At 46.2% G+C, this 17,546-nt stretch overlaps 1 protein-coding gene across 12 annotated transcripts in view; it reads left to right on the top strand.

Moving 5' to 3' along the window:
- LOC141166935 (hepatic lectin-like) overlaps window positions 1–17,546 on the top strand; it is a 149,866-nt gene that overhangs the window by 71,254 nt on the left and 61,066 nt on the right. For 9 of the 12 annotated variants that reach the window (XM_073654151.1, XM_073654150.1, XM_073654149.1 and 6 more), the window contains 3 exons: window positions 623–2,418; window positions 9,510–9,709; window positions 11,587–12,744. The exons of 1 other annotated variant lie outside the window; for it this stretch is intronic. In XM_073654151.1, the coding sequence (XP_073510252.1) occupies window positions 2,388–2,418; window positions 9,510–9,709; window positions 11,587–11,874 (519 nt within the window). In that variant the 5' untranslated portion in view covers window positions 623–2,387 and the 3' untranslated portion in view covers window positions 11,875–12,744. Of the gene's footprint in view, window positions 1–622; window positions 2,419–9,509; window positions 9,710–11,586; window positions 12,749–17,546 lie in introns of those variants that run through there. 2 more of the 12 variants (XM_073654156.1, XM_073654144.1) reach the window with 2 other exon arrangements.

The raw sequence follows: 17,546 nt of genomic DNA, 5'->3' as shown, positions 1-17,546 counted from the left end.
TCGCTTGTTTTATCAAGCGCTTTTTACCATTGGACCAAGGGTTCAGTTTGTTGACACTTCCTAATCTGATAAAGGAAAAATATATATTTTTGTACCATGTTAGCCAGTAGATAGAAAAATATTTCAATTTGAGAGTCCTCAGTGGTTGATACCTTTTAATGGCTAACTGAAAAGATGGTAGCAAATTGTAATCTTTCGAGACTACTCAGGTCTCTTCATTTCTCTTGTATGCCTGATGAAGAGACTCGAGTAGTCTTGAAAGCTTGCAATTTGTTACCTTCTTTTCAGCTAGCCATTACAAGGCATCAACCACTGAGGACTCTCAAATCGCAATATTTTACTTCCTAATCTCCATTTGCTGCCTCTCCCCCACCAGCAATTGCCTTGAAAGCAGCTTGGCTTTAGTTTCCTGCATAGCTTGTGGCCATGAGGACTGCAGTGTGTATGTGAAAACTGTGAAAGTGCCACAAATATAATGTACTAGAGGCGTTCATTAAAGATTTTCCCTGACCCACTTATATTTATGACAGGACGCTGAAACTTCACTTGTGTAATGATATAAGTCTCTATAGGTGGCGTGCCAATTTGCAACTCAGAACTGATAACGGTCTTGATTTTACAGGTGCTGAACTGGTGTGAGGTTTGATAATGGACGAAGTGAAACACAGAGCAGTCATAAAGTTAGTTCCTTTACTTGAAAACCACACACCGAAGGAGACGTTCAATGAGATGATTCCCCATCATATGATGCAGTCAAGAACTGGCAATGTCATTTGAAATGTGGTTGGACTTTGGTGCAAACAGCTCAAATTCCAGGACGACCCCACTCTCCTATTGATGAACACACCATCCAGCAAGTGAAAGTCGCCATTTTGGAAATTTGCCGCTTAACCATTCGCCACCTAGCCCAAAATGTCAAGATTAGTGTGGGGTCCATGGAAAAAAACATCTTCACATACATAAGGTATCCGCTCACTGGGTTCCCCGGCTGCTCACACCTTTCCAGAAACAGGAACGAATGAAGTGCTCTCAGGCTCTATTGACGATGTGCCATGGAAACCAGGATGACTTTTTCAACAGACTGATCACGGAGGATGAAAGCTGGATCCATCACTATGATCCTGAGACTAAAGTCCAGTCGATACAATGGAAGGATCATGACTCACCGCCTCCAAAGAAAGCACATGCCCAACCCTCGGCAGGCAAGGTCATGCTCACAGTATTTTTGGACCAGAACGGAGTAGTATTGATGTATTTCCTAGTAAAGGGTACCATGATCACTGGGGCATACTATGGTTCACTGCTGTGGAAATTGTGGGAGGCCATCAAAAACAAGAGACGTGGCATGCTCACGAAATGGTGTCCGCCTTCTGCAAGACAATGCACCAGTTCACAACTCATATGTTGCCCAAATGAAAGCATGCTCCTGTGGCTTTGAAATTCTACCGCATCCCCACTTATTCCCCAGACTTTGCACCATCGGACTTCCACCTCTTTCCAAAAATGAAGTTATTTTTGAAGGGCAAGCATTTTCCAGATGATGATTTCCGAAGTCACAACGTGGATTTTGGAGCAACCTGTCGACTTCTACAAGAGAGGTGTTTACAGTTGCTTAAAGAGATGGGAGAAGTGTGTGTCCCTAGGTGGCACCTATGTAGAGAAGGACTAATAGCTGTGCCAAGTTTCATTGCTCTCAGTCCACAGGAAGTGGGTCAGGGGAAATCTTTAATGAACGCCCCTCGCACTTCATTTTCAGGGTCAAAGAGAAAAATAAAAACACTTTCAGACCTTGACCATATATTACCACCTCATATTTACTGAATGCCACCATACCACTCCTGAATAATGGCACCATATCATGATCAAATAATATTGCTATGTAATAATACATTCATACAGTTGCCGAGTAATAACCAAGTAAGCAGCAAATTATCACACAACACCAAGGCGACATCTCTAAAATGAAGACGAATAACCAGAGAGCACACAGTGTACAGAGAACCCTGCTGACCATAAGAGCTTAGACTCTAAAAGAGAGAGAGGGGACCCGGCTGACCATAAGAGCCTACACGCTACAGGAGAGAGAGGACCACACTGACCATAAGAGCTTACACTCTACAGAAGAGAGAGAGAGAGGACCTCACTGACCCTAAGATATTGCAATCTACAGGAGAGAGAGAACTCTACTGACCAGAAGAGTTTACAATCTACAGGAGAGAGAGAGGATCCAGCAGACCATAAAAGCTTATACTCTACAGACGAGAGAGGACCCTGCTGACCCTAAAAGCTTTCACCCTACAGAAGAGAGAGACTTACCCAATGACTCTGGAGATGGAAATACAACTCTGCCGTACAAACTGTGTTCCACTGGGAACCGCTGATCTGTAATGGCCCAGTTACTGACCATCACTGTACAAGGTATGATAATCCGTAAGATATCATAGCTATAGGACATTATGGGGAAGTTTGTGCCGCAACGTAAAATGACGTTAGTTCGCTTTTTTTGCAAAACGCAAATCGAATCTCATAGTGTTTGAATTCATGTGAAACTGTAAATTTCAGGACATTCAACTTGAACTTGATCATCTGTGTATTGATCTGCTTATCTCTTGTGAATTCTATACAGTTCCATCTGCATTTTGCTGTTTATTGTCATTCACTATGTCTTATCTTATCCGATTGGCCCAACCCACTATATTGACTTCTCCTGACTCATCTTGGCAGAGTTTGCAGCTCTCCTTATTAGGGCTTGTTCAGACAAGCGCATTACTGTATATGATGTGTGTCATCCACCACAGACCGCACATCACAGACCGCACATGGAGAATTGGATATGGGGTGTAGGTGGAAAAGAGTTGGATTGTTAATGCATATTTACATTGGGATATATATGTAATCTTTTAGAAAAGACAAAACATCCATCAGCATTTGGTACAGTCAGGGAAAATACATGGAAATAATGGGACCCCATAGCAGTCATGCTGTCTGCTGCCAGTGGTTGTACCCCACTGGCTAGAGTGCATTTTTGCAAACAAGTTTTTTTTTTTTTTTTTTTTTTTTTAAACTAACTTTTGTGTTTCCCTTATCTCTTATCTCCTGTTCTCAACAACTCCTTGACCTCAGTGCTGCCCCATTGTTTTATGGATGGAATTGATCAATCACATTTTTAAAGGGAACCTGTTACTAGATTCATGCTGCCTGTGTTTCGGTACGAATCAGAGCATGGCTGTGCAATTGCAGCCTGGTATATTTTACTTTGTAACTCTGCAGCCTGTGAGTACATAGGAAAAGCCTGGAGGTGAACAAATAAATTAAAGTAGAATTGAATTCTACTCTAGTTTTACAAAAATCCACATTCGCCAAAATGCAGAATTTTTTGTAATTTTCCTCCACACAGATTCAGCAAATCCATAAAAGTCCATCAAAATGTAAAACAAAATTGTTATACTTACCTCAACGCTCTTCACCATCACCTGTTTCATCCTCGTCACAATTTCTTATCTCTATCACGAGCTCTAAAATCTCTGACGTTGAGCTGGGGTTTCCTGCATTGATGAAGCACGGAAGGGTTTGCACATGGTCACTCAAGGTCACAGCTTATGTTTTGATGACATGATGCCATGACCTTTCCAGCACTTGTGCAGAACCCTTCTTGGCCCTCAACACTGCTAGAAGTCTCGACCCAGCATGAGAGGCTTAGGGATTTCAGCACAAGCGGAGGCGATCTGAAGATATGGCGAGGACCAGACAAATGATGGTGAGGACCAGAGGGGCTTAAGAGGTTAGGAGTGAGGTGAGTAGAAGGGTTGCTTTTATTTTTTATATCTTACATTTCGTATGTTCTAAGGAACATTACATTTGTGGAGAACAACTATTATGCAAATCAAATTTCCAGACAAAAACCGGGACAGGCAAATTAAAATTTTGTTTGATCTGCTCATCTCTAGAAGAGACCTATCAATGAATTGAAGTGGGGCAGGAAGAAGCTGGTGTGGACTAGTCAAATCTTTCCCTATAGTCCCCGTCCAGCTTTTCAGTCTACGCTTTCTTTGAAACACTGCAGCGTTTTATAGTAAAATATACCTGGCTACATTCGCTTGGCAAAGATCGGGCAGCATAAATATAATAGTTTCTAGTGATGAGCGAACGTGCTCGCCATTACTAGGTACTCGCCCGAGCATCACTGTGCTCGACATGCTCGTCACTCGGCGAGTATTTCCGGGGTTGCTCGGTGGGAGCTCTGGTCCCTTCCCTGCATGTTTGGTGCTCTTTAGAGAGCCAATGAACATGCAGGGATTGCTTGCTAAGCACTGTAATGCCATAGCCATGTTGTTTTGTGGCATTACAGTGATTGGCTGGCGGCATAGCGTCATCGGGTCTATATAAGACCTGGTGCCCCTATGCTCGTCACAGTCTAACCCGGAAACAGGCAAAGTAGGGAGAGCTGCTGCTGAGTCAGGGAGAGATTTGCTTGTTTATTAGTTAGTATAAGTATTACACAGCATATCTATATATCCTTCTGATTACTAATCCAGCTGCATATATTCAGTGATGATAGCAGGAGTTAGGCAGGCAGGCAGGGTATGTGTCAGTGTATACAAGAGGCTCCATTGCACGTTCTGTCTGCTGCTGCTGTTACAGATATTTGTAGACATAGCCCCAGATATCAGGGGCCAGGGCTAATTTTTTTTATCTTAATCCTGATTATCAGCTTAAAAAGCAATCCAGAGTACACCATTTTTCTGCTCCATTTGCTTGTTAGCACTGATAGCTAGTGTTGAGCGATACCTTCCGATATCGGGAAATATCGGATTGGATCGGACCGATACCCAAAAAGTATCGGATATCACCGATTCCGATACCGGAAACCAATGCAAGTCAATGGGACACTAATATCGGAATGAAATCCCAGCGTGAGAGAATTCTCCTGATTGTTTAAAAGCCGGCGGGCTGTAAAAAGCCAGCGGGCGGTAAAAAGCCGCCGGCTTTTAAACAATCACACAGCCCCATACTGCTTCCCCGCAGCCTCCCACCCCGATCCTCTGCTCCCCTCGCCACCTCACATCCCGATCGTAAGTTAGGAACGGGCGGGGAGCGCAGCACCAAGGAGCAGGGAGCGAAGGACCCGGGCGGGGAAGCCTGCAGTGAAAAGACTTCACCGCCGGCTTTCCCGTTCTGTGCTGCGCTGTCCCGCCGGTTATTTCAAATGAACAGCTGAGGTATCAGGTGATGCCGATCAGCTGTTCATTTGAAGTAGCCGCGGTACCCTCAGAGGGTTCATGTGAGTTCATGCTTCACTGCATTACATGAACTCACATGAACTTTCCCATGGCCGCACAGGTCAGCCTCACCTCCAAGACCGTCAGACCCATCATGATTGGTGTGTGTGCGATGTCTGCGGGTGTGTGCGCGATGTCTGCGGGTGTCTGCTTGCAGGCAGACATAGGCCAATGTGACACTACTACTCCCATCGGCCTATGTCTGTCCCCGTCCACTCATGCCAGCAGGATCAGCTCGATGGGATCAGTAGTTCCCATCAGCCCGATCCTGCTATTTAAACTGCCCCATATGTTATTTTTGCCCCTATACATCTTTTATTCTTTTAGGCCCCCATATATTTTTTTGCTTTTTGGTCCCCAATAAATTTTAAATACATTTCATTGGTGGCCAGTGGTTACCTAAAATAAATTAGTTTATACATTACCTGTCCCCGCCGATCGCCACCTAAAATAAAGTAAAAAATAAAAAACTACACCTATACTCACCTAGACACCTAATTCCCCAAAGCCATCGATCTCTTGTAATAAAATATAAAATAATAAACCACAACCTTATCCTTACCCCTCCGTAGTAATCCACGAGTGTCCCACGAAGATCTCCAGTTTAGAGCAGCCACACAGAATGTGACCGCTCTGAACCGCAGCCGCCGCCAGAATGACGGGGCCGTAAAGCAGCCCCGTCATTGCATAAGCGGGTTCACCGGAGTTCAGGCAGCGCTGCTCCGGTTAGCTCCTTTACGGCCCTGATGTACCGTGAGAAATTCCCACGGTACAGCAGTGCCATAAAGGAGGTCTCCGGAGCTGCGCTGACTGAATGCACTCCGGTGACCTCAGTCAGGGCTCACGCTGCCGGGAGCGGACGTGTTCCCGGCAGCGTGAGCTTACAGCAGCCATGCACAGCTGTCACCATCTCCAGATGTGACAGCTGTGCATGGGAGATCAGCGCAGGAACGTGGACAGGTAACTATTTTTTTTTTAGTAAACTAAGAATTAAATAAAATGGTGTGTTTTATTTCAAATAAATTATTTTTTTCTGGGTGTAGTGTGTGTTTTTTATTTTTAACACTTTGTAGGTTAGTAATGGGGGTGTCTTATAGATGCCCATCATTACTAACCTGGGCTTCATGGCAGCTGGCACTGACATGAACCCCACCACTATTACCCCCTGCCACCGCATCAGGGCAGCGTGGAAGAGCGAGGCAAAGTGCCAGGATTGGCGCATCCTATGGATGCGCCATTTCTGGGGCGGCTGGCGGCTGGTGTTTCTAGCCTGGGAGGGGGCCAATATTCATGGCACCCTTCCTGGGCTATTAATATCAGCCCCCAGCTGTCTGCCTAGCCTTTGCTAGCTATTAAAATAGGGGGCACCCCACGTCATTTTTTTTTGGGGGGGTCCCCCATTTTAATAGCTAGTAAAGGCTAGGTATTCAGCAGGGGACTGATATTAGTAGCCTGAGAAGCTCCGTGGGTATTACACCCTTCCCAGGCTTCAAACATCTGCCCCAGCTGTCTGCTTAACCTCCGCTAGAGACTAAAATTATGGGGGATCCCACGCCAATTTTTTTTTTAAATAAATCCTTTATTTTAACACTGACACTTGAGGGGTTAATAAAGATGCCGTCCCTAAATTATTATTTATTTTTTAATTAATTTTTCCCAAAAATTTTGACGTGGACTTCGCCATAGTTTTGTATGCCAGCAGGTACAGCATCCAGGAACGGGCTGCCCCCAACTCCCAGCTGCCTATTTGTACCTGGCCGGACACCACAATATAGGGAAGCCCTTTTTTTTTTTATTATTATTTCATGAATTTCATGAAATAATTTAAAAGAAAAAATACATGGGGCTTCGCCCTATTTTTGTGTCCAGCCAGGTACAACTAAGCAGCTGGGGGCTGGAATCCACAGCACAGGGTGGCCCAAGCTTTGTGGACCCCCCTGCTGTGAACTGCAGTCCGCAGCCACCCCAGAAAATATCGCGTTCATAGAAGCGCCATCTTCTGGCGCTGTATCCAGCTCATCCAGGGCCCTGGTGCGGTGGCTCACTGGGTAATAAAGGGGTTAGGGCCAGCAAGAGGCTTTGTATTATCCGCTGGCCCTAAGCCCGAAATTCATGGGGTCACGCCAATATTAGGCTATGTGCCCACGATGCAGAAATGAAGCAGAAATTTTCCAGAGTTCAGGCTAGAAACACCAGCCGCCAGTCGCCCCAGAAATGGCGCATCCATAGGATGCGCCAATTCTGGCACTTTGCCTCGCTCTTCCACGCTGCCCCGGTGCGGTGGCATGGGGTAATAGTGGTGGGGTTCATGTCAGCATCAGCTGCCATGAAGCCCAGGTTAGTAATGATGGGCGTCTATAAGACACCCCCATTACTAACCTACAAAGTGTTAAAAAGAAAAAAACACACTACACCCAGAAAAAAATAATTTATTTGAAATAAAACCCACCATTTTATTTAATTCTTAGTTTACTAAAAAAAAATAGTTACCTGTCCACGTTCCTGCGCTGATATCCCATGCACAGCTGTCGACATCTGGAGATGGTGACAGCTGTGCATGGCTGCTGTAAGCTCACACTGCCGGGAACACGTCCGCTCCCGGCAGCGTGAGCCCTGACTGAGGTCACCGGAGTGCATTCAGTCAGCGCAGCTCAGGAGAGCTCCTTTATGGCACTGCTGTACCGTGGGAATTTCTCACGGTACAGCAGGGCCGTAGAGGAGCTAACCGGAGCAGCGCTGCCTGAACTCCGGCGAACCCGCTTATGCAATGACGGGGCTGCTTTACGGCCCTGTTATTCTGGCGGCGGCAGCGGTTTAGAGCAGTCACATTCTATGTGGCTGCTCTAAACTGGAGATCTTCGTGGGACACTCGTGGACTACTATGGAGGGGTAAGGATAAGGTTGTGGTTTATTTTTTTATATTTTATTATAGGAGATTGATGGCTTTGGGGAATTAGGTGTCTAGGTGAGTATAGGTGTAGTTTATTTTTTACTTTATTTTAGGTGGCGATCGGCGGGGACAGGTAATGTATAAACTAATTTATTTTAGGTAACTACTGGCCGCCAATGAAATGTATTTAAAATGTATTGGGGGACCAAAAACAAAAACAAAAATGTATGGGGGCCTAAAAAAATAAAAATGTATAGGGGCAAAAATAACATATAGGGCAGTTTAAATAGCAGGATCAGGCTGATGGGAACTACTGCTCCCATCGAGCTGATCCTGCTGGCACGAGTGGACGGGGGACAGACATAGGCCGATGTGACACTACTACTCCCATCGGCCTATGTCTGACTGCACGCAGACACCCGCAGACATCGCGCACACACCCGCAGACATCGCACAGACACCGCGCACACACCAATCATGATGGGTCTGATGGTCTGGGAGGTGAGGCTGACCTGTGCGGCCGTGGGAAAGTTCATGTGAGTTCATGCAATGCAGTGAAGCATGAACTCACATGAACCCTCTGAGGGCACCGCGGCTACTTCAAATGAACAGCTGATCGGCATCACCTGATACCTCAGCTGTTCATTTGAAATAACCGGCGGGAGAGCGCAGCACAGAACGGGAAAGCCGGCGGTGAAGTCTTTTCACTGCCGGCTTCCCCGCCCGGGTCCTTCGCTCCCCGCTCCTTGGTGCTGCACTCCCCGCCCGGTCCTAACTTACGATTGGGATGTGAGGTGGCGAGGGGAGCGGAGGATCGGGGTGGGAGGCTGCGGGGAAGCAGTATGGGGCTGTGTGATTGTTTAAAAGCCGGCGGCTTTTTACCGCCCGCCGGCTTTTTACAGCCCGCCTTCTTTTAAACAATCAGGAGAATTCTCCCACGCTGTGATGGCATTCTGATGACAGGCTGGATCGCAGCTGAGCTCTGCCATCCAGCTTGTCATCCTTCAGAGACACTGCAGAGCGCAGGCATTATGGGAACTTCCGATTCCGGTATCCGATATTGTAAAAGTATCGAAACTCAGTATCGGAACTCCGATACCGCGAATATCGGCCGATACCCGATATTACAGTATCGGAATGCTCAACACTACTGATAGCAGATAATGCTTTCAGTCACTTTGCCACCACCCTGTCTTCCACAAGGTCAAGTCTCAGTAGCTGCGAGTCTGGACCGCATATTCCTCACCCTGATCCTCCTTCCTCCCACCATTGCGAGTGCATGGAGACAACTGATTCCACACTTGGACACTCTGAAGATCTGTTCACTTTTCCATTTATAGATTCAGGCCTCTCGCCCAGCCAGCTTCAAGCGGGTCAAGAGGAGAACGCGTCTAGCTATGGCCAAATATTTGAGCAGCCACGGCCACACGAAGGCGATGGTGGGAAAGTGCAATTACTGTCGCAAGAGGTGGATGATGATGATGAGATACAATTGCCAGAAAGTCAGGAGGAGGACCAGGGTGCGGAAGTGGAAGACAAGGTAATGGATGATGAAGTCACTGGCACAACCTGGCAGGGGGACATGCAGAGTGAGGACAGCAGCACACGGGGGGAGGGAGGCATAGCACCACAACAGGCAAGAACAAGCAGTGTGGTGGTCACACACACAAGGCGGGCAACTGCTACCCGCTACACCAACATGACAGAAGTTGCCAATACAACTGTTAGGTCTTCCTGAATTTGCTTGTTTTTTAAAGACTCAGCAGATAACCATAAAAAAGCCATTTGCACCACCTGCCAGACCAGCATCAGCAGAGGTAGCAAAACTAGCAGCCTGACCACCACATCAGGCACATGAAAGCAAAGCACCCGACTAAATGGGCCGAACGCCACGGTCCAGAAACAGTGTCTGCGGGTGACAACACTACTTGTTCCGCTGTTGTGCATGCATGCCAATCCCATGTCTATGGCACATGCAAAGAGGTCTCCTGCCCTGCACCTGTCGTTGCACACTCTCAACTAGCACCATCAGCAACCACATCCTTGTCCCAGCGCCGCGTTCAGTTGTCCCTACCCGAGTCCTTGGAACGCTAGTGCAAATACGCAGCCAACGTCCCACAGGCCACACTACTAAACTCACACATTTCGTGAATGCTTGTGCTTGAAATGTTGCCTTTTAGGCTCGTGAAGACGGAAGCTTTCCGCAACCTGATGGTGGCGGCTGTCCCTCGATACTCGGTCCTCAGCCGCCACTATTTCTCTTGGGGTGCCGTCCCCGCATTACACAAGCACGTGTCCCAGAACATTAGCAGTGCTCTCAACAATGCAGTTACTGGGAAGGTCCACCTAACCACGGACACATAGACATTACAAGTGCTTGTGGGCTGGGACGGTACATCTCGCTGACGGCACACTGGGTTAATATAGTGGAAGCCAGGACCCAGTCGGACCTTGGGACGGAACATGTCCTCCCGACGCCGAGGATTGCAGGCCCTGGGTCAATCAGGAATGCCCCCACATTCTACAGCTCCTGCACCTCCTCCTCCTCTCCAGCCTCCAACTCTGAAATGACCACGTCAGTCACAAGCTGGAATCACTGCAACACTGCCTCGACCAAATGGCAACAGGCTGTGTTGAAGCTAATATGCTTAGGTGACAAACCGCACACCACTTAAGAGTTGTGAACAGCTCTGAAAGAACAGGCAGATCTGTGGCTGACACCGCTGAACCTACAGCCAGGCATGGTCGTGTTTGACAATGCCCAGAACCTGGTGGTGGCTCTGAGGCGAGGCGAGCTCACACACTTATCATGCCTGGCCCATGTGCTTAATCTCATGGTTCAGCGGTTTCTCAAAACCTACCCGGATCTGTCGGATCTGCTTGTCAAAGTACGCCACCTGTGTGCCCATTTTAGAAAGTCAGCTACAGCTTCTGCTGCCCTTGCCGTGATTCAGCAGCGTTTGCAGTTTCCAGCTCACCGACTGATCTGTGATGTCTCCCCACGCGTTGGAACTCTACATTGCAGATGTTGGGAAGGATTTGTGAACAGAAGAGGGCAGTTGTTGACTACCAGTATCAACAAGGCCGTCGGTATTCAGGTCAGACTCCACACATAAAACCTCAGGAGTAGACATGGATGTCATACATTGTAGGTTTATAGCCTAAGCAGAGACATATTGTCCATTAATACAGGCTTACAGCCCAAAAGTGGCAAATCCAGTGGTAGCGTAGTTACACATCAGACAGAGTTTACCTTGTTGTGGTTGATGGGCACACATGAATTGGCCAAATTATGCACTAAAAACCTTCATTTTGTAAGTATATTTCATTAAGTGACAAATCAGTCTAGATTCAATATTTTCAATGTATTCATGTATTTTGACTTCTAATATAGTATATTGCTGCTGTTTTTTCTAGCTTTTTTACAGTGCCAGACATATGTACCATATGTACATATGTACCATCCTCCAAAACTTTGAGGACTCTACTAAGATGGTGAGCCACGATGACACCATAATTAGCATCACAGTCCCGCTTCTCTGTCTTCTGAAACGCTCTCTGCTCACAATTAAAGAGAATGCATTGCGGATGGAGCACGATGAGATGGAGCAAGGAACGATACAGGGTGATTACAGCCCAGCCTCATCTCATCCCAACCTGGATTGGGTGACAATGAGGAAGAGGAGGAGGAAGAACAGGAGCTAGTTTCCTGCGCTATAGATGGTACTACCTGCACAACTGTCATACCGTCTGTTCAGCGTGGATCACCTGAGGACAGGGAGGAGGAGAAAGAGGATGAGGAGGAGAGCATGGTCAGTCGTCCTCTTGGTGAGGACACGGAAGTCTTGCTTCTTTGCAGTCTGACACACATGGCCGAGTTTGTTACGCTGCCTTTCCCATGACCCTTGTGTGTCACCCCAGGCCTGGATGCCACAAATATTAAAGGCTGTGTCTGAGAGCAGGAGGGAGGTTCCCTGGTTAGGGACAATTAGCATGCAGCACCTCCTGTCCCAGGCCAGTAGGGGGAGCTGGCTGCCCTATAAAAGCTGGAACTGGGGCAGGGTTAGGGAGACCAGAACCCACTTCTGAAGTGACCAGAAGGGTTCTCAGAGAAGAGGGACAGGTCAGCAGCAGCTGAGGAGACCGTGAGGCAGAGGAGAAACTGCAAGCCAGGGACAGAGGTGACGAGAGCCGATCCTGGCTGAGAGAATCACACAACCGGACATTGGGGTCCAAGGCTGTCAGGGTTATAAGCCCAGCAGCAGAGAACCGACCCGCGAGGGATTTCAGGTCCCTTGGCCTAAGAAGCCTGGAGGCTCCGCCACACAGCGGGACCAGTACAGCGAGGAGAAAGCAAAAGGTACCCAAGGCCCGAGTCGCAAGCCATACAGGCGAGAAGTACACGGCCAGCTCAGAGACGTGGGCTATTACACCACGAAGAGGAGGATAGTCAGAAAGAGCATAGAGAGAACGGTAGGCCTACACACTCACCCTGACCAGTGGGGTTCCCCGAATGCTCTCAGACACCCAGACACCCATTCCTAACCGGTACTACTGTTGGGTCATTAATAATATTTGCAATAAAGACCCTGAACTGTTTGAAGCGGACTCTGAACTCTTACTATTGCGGCCTGCACTATCACCCCCAACATCCACCTACACTACCCTGGGGCTACACTCCTCCCGTGGGGAGTTATCCTACCTCTGTGCTGCACACCAACACCAGCCCCAGTGGCCTGCCCTTCAGCAGCGGTTATCCCTGACCGCAATCCACGGGTGGCGTAGTCAGACATTTAAAGCACTGATTGATAGACTGCCACAATTTGGTCTGACCACCCTGAGCCACGGGATCGGGTTGCCACTACTACCCCCAGCATCGTACAGAAGCCCGGTTCCGGGTACCCCACGGCCCAGGGGGCAAGTCACTTGCGTTGTCCAAATTTTGGGTGACAGTCATTATTGGTTAGTGACTCTTCTAGACACCTGCTACAAGGAGAACTTTCTGTCTCTTATTCCTGCGCAGGACAGTCCTAATAAAATGGGGCAGTACGAGAAGGCCCTTGTTGCGGAATTATTTAAAAAATTCCCATCTGAAAACGCTGGCAGCAGAGGTTACAGTTTGTTGGACAACCAAGGAGTACAGGCGAGAGAGACACAAATGCAATCCAGCAGAGGTAGGGGAACACTGTCAAAGTTCTGGGACAGTTTTCTCAGACCCTCCCATCGCATAAGCCCTAATACGCGGGATACTCTCACAAGGAGGGAAAAGTTTTGGAAGATGCTGAGGGAGTACCAATGTCCTCCGTGATTCCTCTGTGCCTTATAATTATTGGGTATCCAAGCTGGACACGTGGCATGAACTGGCTCTCTACACCTTGGAGGTCCCGGCCTGCCCTGCCGCTAGCATTTTGTCAAAGCGGATTTTTAGTGCCGTTGTTGGAATTATAACTGATAGGCACATCCGCCTGTCAACTGAAAATGCTGACAAGCTGATTCATAAAAATGATCAAGGGCTTGATTTTGCCAGACTTCAACACCTCTGAATGATAGCAGCGTAACATAAACTCAAATACAGTGTCTTTTTTTTGGGAGGTCTAACTCTATTCCCATGCACCTCTGTCTTCACACCCAGACATTGGTGTATGTTTCCTGATTTTGTCTATTTGCTCTTGTCCTCGTTCTTCTCCGCATCCTTATCCTCCACCACCATATCACCATCATATGTACCATATCAACATATCTATGTCTCTTGCAAGGGGCATTGGAGTTCCTCCAAATTTTTGGCAGCCCTTGCTTCACTACATAGGCAAACAGTATGGGAGACCCATTTCCTAATAATGGTAACTTTTTTTTCAGGAGGCCCTCCGACCTTTACATCTCTTGCAAGGGGCATTGGAATTCCTCCAAATTTTTGGCACCCATTGCATTCACTGCATAGGCAAACAGTAGGGAAGACACACTTTCTAATAATAGGAGCATTTTTTCAGGAGGCCCTCCGACCTCTACGTCTCTTGCAAGGGGCATTGGAGTGGCTCCAAATTTTTGACAGGCATTGCAGTCACTGTATAGGCAAACAGTATGGGAGACCCGCTCCTTTCTAATGGGAATATGTCGTTACTGAGGCCCACCTATATGTGTCTTTAAATAGGTTATTGGGGTTTTTCCTAAATTTTGTCAGCCGTTGGACTCCCTGCATACTCTATAACTGAATAGCAGACCCTCTCCTTTCTAATGGGAACATGTCGTACTCGTTACTGTGGCCCAGCTCTATGTGTCTTTACATTGTTAGTGGGGTTTTTCCTAAATTTTGGCAGCCGTTGGACTCCCTGCATAACCTATAACTGTATAGTAGACTCTCTCCTTTCTAATGGGAACATGTCGTTACTTTGGCCCAGCTCTATGTGTGTTTAAATTGTTATTGGGGTTTTTCCTAAATTTTAGCACCCATTGGACTCACTGCATACCCTATAACTGTATAGCAGACCCTCTCCTTTCTAATGGGAACATGTCTTTACTGTGGCCCAGCTTTATGTGTCTTCAAATTGTTAGTGGGGTTTTTCCCAAACTTTAGCACCCCTTGCAGTCACAGCATGGGCATTACCACTATAGAAGACCCACTCCTTTTTAATGGGAACATTTTTTTACTGAGACCCTCCTCTGTCTCTTCAAAGGGGTATTGGGTTGCGTCCAAATTTTTGGCAGCCCTTGCAGTCACTGCATGCGCAATAACAGTATAGGAGACCCACTGGTGAATAATGGGAACAACAAAGCAGAGCCGCCTGTTGGCTCTCTAACAATAGTGAGGGCCAACTGTTGGCCCTTTAAGAATAGTAAGGGCCGCCTGATGACCCTATAAAAATAGGCTTTGTGACTTTCGGAGTCCCTCCATCATAAATGAAACAGGATGTGTCTGATGATGTGTCAAACACCACATGGCCAGATAAGGTTGTAAAATGTTAAAATTACATTTCCCAGTGACTGCATTTGTTTTGGTTGAAAGCAATACGATAGTGCAAAAACGTTTTTGTATGTTTTATTGTGAGTCCGTAAAGTGGCGTAATACTTCTGACAACATTGTTGACAGCAGTGACCTGGGAGTCAGAAATGCTTCCAGGGGTCTTCCTCATGCTGTTCCCATTCCATTTGAGCACTGTTCCCATCGATTTGGGCAATTTTTAGCAGGGCTGTGGAGTCGAAGTTGTGGAGTCGGAGTCGGAGCCCAATTTGGTGGAGTCGGTAGTCAGTATAAAATGGACCGACTCCTAAAATATATAATAAATTGGGTACAGTAGTTCAATGCAGTTTGTGGGGAATATTTTTTCTTAAGAATTTGGGAAAGTTATGAAATGTCCTATAAACGTCTGTCCTATTACTGATCTAAGGGTCTAGACTTTTAGCTGAGATTAATCTGTGCTACAGTAAATTTATCACTTAAACATGAGCCATGTATGAGGGAGTCGGAGTCGGTGTCATAGAAATTGAGGTGTCGGAGTCTGAGGTTTGGCTTACTGACTCCACAGCCCTGATTTTTAGGCCCTCTGCAGATCGCCGGGGGGGAGCCACTGGAAAAATGCTTGAGTTTCCCATAGATTTACATTGGGCTCGTTTCTCGGACCGAGCACCCGAGCATTCTAATTTGCTCCACTCGAACGAGTACCCGAGCATTTTAGTGCACGCTCATCACTAATTATTAATATTTATTTACTTACTACAGGGTATTTGCTCATTTTGTTTTTATCTTAAATGTTAATTATTATAGCCGCGTGATCACCTGCTAGATGATGGCACCTGTACAGTAGTAAGTTCGGTTTAAAGCCAAAAAAAACAAAACCCCAGAATTGCATTTTTTGGTGTCTCCTCCTCTGCAAGAAAGTGATGAAAATGTTGAATGCACCCCAAAATATCATTAAAAACGTCAGCTTGTCCTGTTAAAAGGCAAACTATTACACGGATCAATTGACAGAAAAAGAAAAATTAAAGTTAGATTTCTCAGAAAACAACAACACAATCCAAATTAATTAATTTTGATTTTTTTTTTTACAAATTTCAGAATTAATTTCACAACTTAAATAAAAAAATATATAAGTTTGTTATTGCCATAATTGTACTGGCCCGGACAATCATGTTAACGGGTCTTTTTTTTTTTCTCTCGCAATGAACATCTTAAAAACTAAGCCTAAAAAACAATGGCAGAATGGCAGTTTTTCTCTTCTGGCCAAAAAAAAAACAAGTCGTCATATGGCTAAGCCAATGGAAATGTAAAAAACAGCTATGATGCTTTTGCAAGACAGAGATAGAAAAGTGTGACAAAGATCAGTTGCAGTTGGAAGGGGTTAGAAAAAAAAGTGCACAACTGTCAAAAAAAATTGCCATTCAGGTTGCACATGGTGTTTTGTAGTAGCCACTGATACTTGATTGCTCACAGAGGATTGTTCTAAATGGAAACCCTCCCCCTCTACATGCCATCAATATGGTGTAATAGGGCAGGTGCCCAAAGTGCACCGTAAAGCAAAAGAAGGTCAAGCAGCCCGGCTAGGTCAGTCAGTAGAGCATGAGACTCTTAATCTCAGGGTCATGGGTTCGAGCCCCACGTTGGGCGGGTTCTGTATTTTATTTTTATCTTTGCTTTTCTAGATTCTTTTCTCATGAATGCCTTAGAAAATGTCTGAAATAACTATTTATTCTAGTGATTTTCATTGAATTTTTGCACTATAATCGCTGTAAATGTATTTTTCACATGAAAGTCGACCACACACATGAACTTTTTCTGCCTTTGCCACTTTGCTCTAGCAATCAGCAGGAGTATCACCTCCAAGACTCCAATGATCAAAACTTCTGTCATATCACTACTAATGCGACCCTATAAAGAAATAATCACATACCGCTAAATGTGCATATTTTTTGAGCGTAGACATTTGTTCTGACATGTTAAAAAATCACACAATAACATTTAAGGTTCATTTACACCAACCAATGTCAGACCATAAGGGTGTGTTCATATATGGTATAATTGTGATTTTTTTGGGGGGGATTTTTGATGAGTTTTTTTATGCTTCCATGCTACACACACACACACACAATGCATTTTACACACAATCCATGCTACAGATGCAATGCATGTTACACATACACACCATGCATGTTACACATACTCCCATGCTATACATACACACCATGCATGTTACACACTCCATGTTGCACAAATACAGACTGCATGTTACACACACTCCCTGCTGCGCACACACAATACATGTTAGCCATGTACACAAACATAATACACGTAAAAACATTCAAACACTGTACCGAGAAATGGTACATCCATAAGATGTGCCAAATCTGATGCTTGGCCTCCGCTCTTCCCACTTGCCCTGGTGCGC

The sequence above is a fragment of the Phyllobates terribilis genome, unplaced genomic scaffold (assembly GCF_046119375.1).
Source record: "Phyllobates terribilis strain yellow unplaced genomic scaffold, ASM4611937v1 Scaffold_11__3_contigs__length_659146591, whole genome shotgun sequence".
NCBI lineage: Eukaryota > Metazoa > Chordata > Amphibia > Anura > Dendrobatidae > Phyllobates > Phyllobates terribilis.
This window is presented reverse-complemented; position numbering and strand designations above follow the sequence as displayed.